The sequence below is a fragment of the Mytilus edulis genome, chromosome 8 (genome assembly GCF_963676685.1).
Source record: "Mytilus edulis chromosome 8, xbMytEdul2.2, whole genome shotgun sequence".
In the NCBI taxonomy this organism is placed as follows: Eukaryota; Metazoa; Mollusca; class Bivalvia; order Mytilida; family Mytilidae; genus Mytilus; species Mytilus edulis.
The window spans coordinates 77,726,303-77,728,433 of NC_092351.1; the positions used below are offsets into that span (position 1 = coordinate 77,726,303).

Below are 2,131 nucleotides of genomic sequence, written 5' to 3' on the forward strand. Positions count from 1 at the left end.
AATATAATGTTTTCTAATTTGTTGCAATTTATCTATTGTAAGTTTCAAAATTAAATATCGAATAACAAGTAAACTGATATAATGTTTTTATATATAAGTTAACCTGTAAAAGACCGTTTGTTTTCTCTTTTTAATTGTTTCAAAAAAAAATGAATTGTATCACATATGTGTCATCATGCCGCCTATTCTATTCAGCTGAATGTTGAATGCCGTACCACTATCCGCAACTGTCCACATCCCTTTCACTTGGTCATAATTAACATGTCTCTATGGCATAAAATAATGTACATGTACCACTATGTCTAACATTCATATGATAGAGTTTCTGACTTGGGATAGGCACATTCCTACACAATTTGGCAAGGTTTAGCATATAACCACGATCCAAACCTTCCCTCTTACCTAATACAGTGGTGTAAATGTACAACATAAGAACGAAATTTAAAAATCAGTTTAAAAAGTCTTAACTTATCAGATAGATAAAAATTTAAATACATCTAACAAAAACACAGTAACTCTCTATATGTATATTCATCCGGTTCAGACCAGTTTGAAAAAAGGACTGGTAAAAGGAGCTAATCAACTAATGCATAATTGTGGCCCTAAAAGTCTGAGTAGTAGTAGTAGTAGTAGTAGTAGTAGTAGTAGTAGTAGTAGTGGTAGTAGTAGTAGTAGTAGTAGTAGTAGTAGTAGTAGTAGTAGTAGTAGTAGTAGTAGTAGTAGTAGTAGTAGTAGTAGTAGTAGTAGTAGTAGTAGTAGTAGTAGTAGTAGTAGTAGTGGTAGTGGTAGTGGTAGTGGTGGTAGTGATAGTAGTAGTAGTAGTAGTGGTAATGGTAGTGGTAATGATAGAAGTAGTAGTAGTAGTGGTAGTAGTTGTAGTAGTGGTAGTAGTAGTAGTAGTAGTAGTAGTAGTAGTAGTAGTAGTAGTAGTAGTAGTAGTAGTAGTAGTAGTAGTAGTAGTAGTAGTAGTAGTCGTAGTGGTAGTAGAAGTAGTAGTAGTAGTAGTAGTGGTGGTGGTAGTGGTAGTAGTTGTTGTAGTAGTTGTAGTAGTAGTAGTAATGGTAGTGGTAGTAGTTATTGTTGTTGTAGTGGTAGTAGTAGTAGTAGTAGTAGTAGTAGTAGTAGTGGTAGTAGTGGTAGTAGTAGTAGTAGTAGTAGTAGTAGTAGTAGTAGTAGTAGTAGTAGTAGTAGTGGTAGTAGTTGTTGTTGTTGTAGTAGTAGTAGTAGTAGTAGTAGTAGTAGTAGTAGTAGTAGTTGTTGTTGTTGTTTTTGTTGTTGTAGTAGTAGTAGTAGTAGTAGTAGTAGTAGTAGTTGTTGTTGTCGTTGTTGTTGTTGTTGTAGTAGTAGTAGTACTACTACTAGTAGTAGTAGTAGTAGTAGTAGATATATTATTAGAAGACTAGTAGTAGTATTTTGATAATTAGTTGTATAAGTATAGTATAAGTAGAATGATAATTGGGAGTCGTTCACATACGAAAGGCTTGATCAAAATTTTCAGAATTTATTTGACCGATTGGTTTTGACATAAATTCAAATGTGGCAATGAGCCCTAATTGCTCTTTTATAAGGACGGTTTTTCGATGAAACTATCATTATATACTTCAAACTGTTTTAATTCTCAGGTTTTCTGACGCGTATGATTTCCTGTCATACCAATCCGATTCGAAACTATGACCTTAGCATTTACAAGGAAATCATAAAAATACAAATTAACCCACTTCACATTGTAAAAAATATAGCAATTCTAAATATGTTTTTACTACTTTTATTAAGAAAACTTGGTTATAAAAGCTCCAATATATGTTTGAAAATATCTATTAAAATAATATCGAAATCAAAACTCCGTATTTTGACATGTAACTGCTTAGTTTTTAGACAGATAGTTGTCACATTGGCCCTGAACTTCTTATTTATTAATATATTGAACACAATCGCATATTAATTAAGAGTTTCTTTTTAAAAATTCGTACAGACATTTAACCTGTTTTGCACAGACACATTAATAAAATACGTACCTCTACATAATGACAGAATTATAATTAAAGAACTGGTTACATGCATCTCTTATACAGTCAGTATATGGTGACTTCTTGGAATTATAAAAATAGAAGTCATAGTATTCGTACTTTAA

General features: G+C 31.8%; 1 protein-coding gene across 1 annotated transcript; it reads left to right on the top strand.

Moving 5' to 3' along the window:
* The first annotated feature begins 523 nt into the window (after nt 1-523).
* Nucleotides 524-1,417, top strand: LOC139484369 (secreted protein C-like). The gene has a single exon (XM_071268105.1). The coding sequence runs from the start codon at nt 524-526 to the stop codon at nt 1,415-1,417; it is 894 nt and encodes a 297-aa protein (XP_071124206.1).
* The last annotated feature ends 714 nt before the right edge of the window (nt 1,418-2,131 follow it).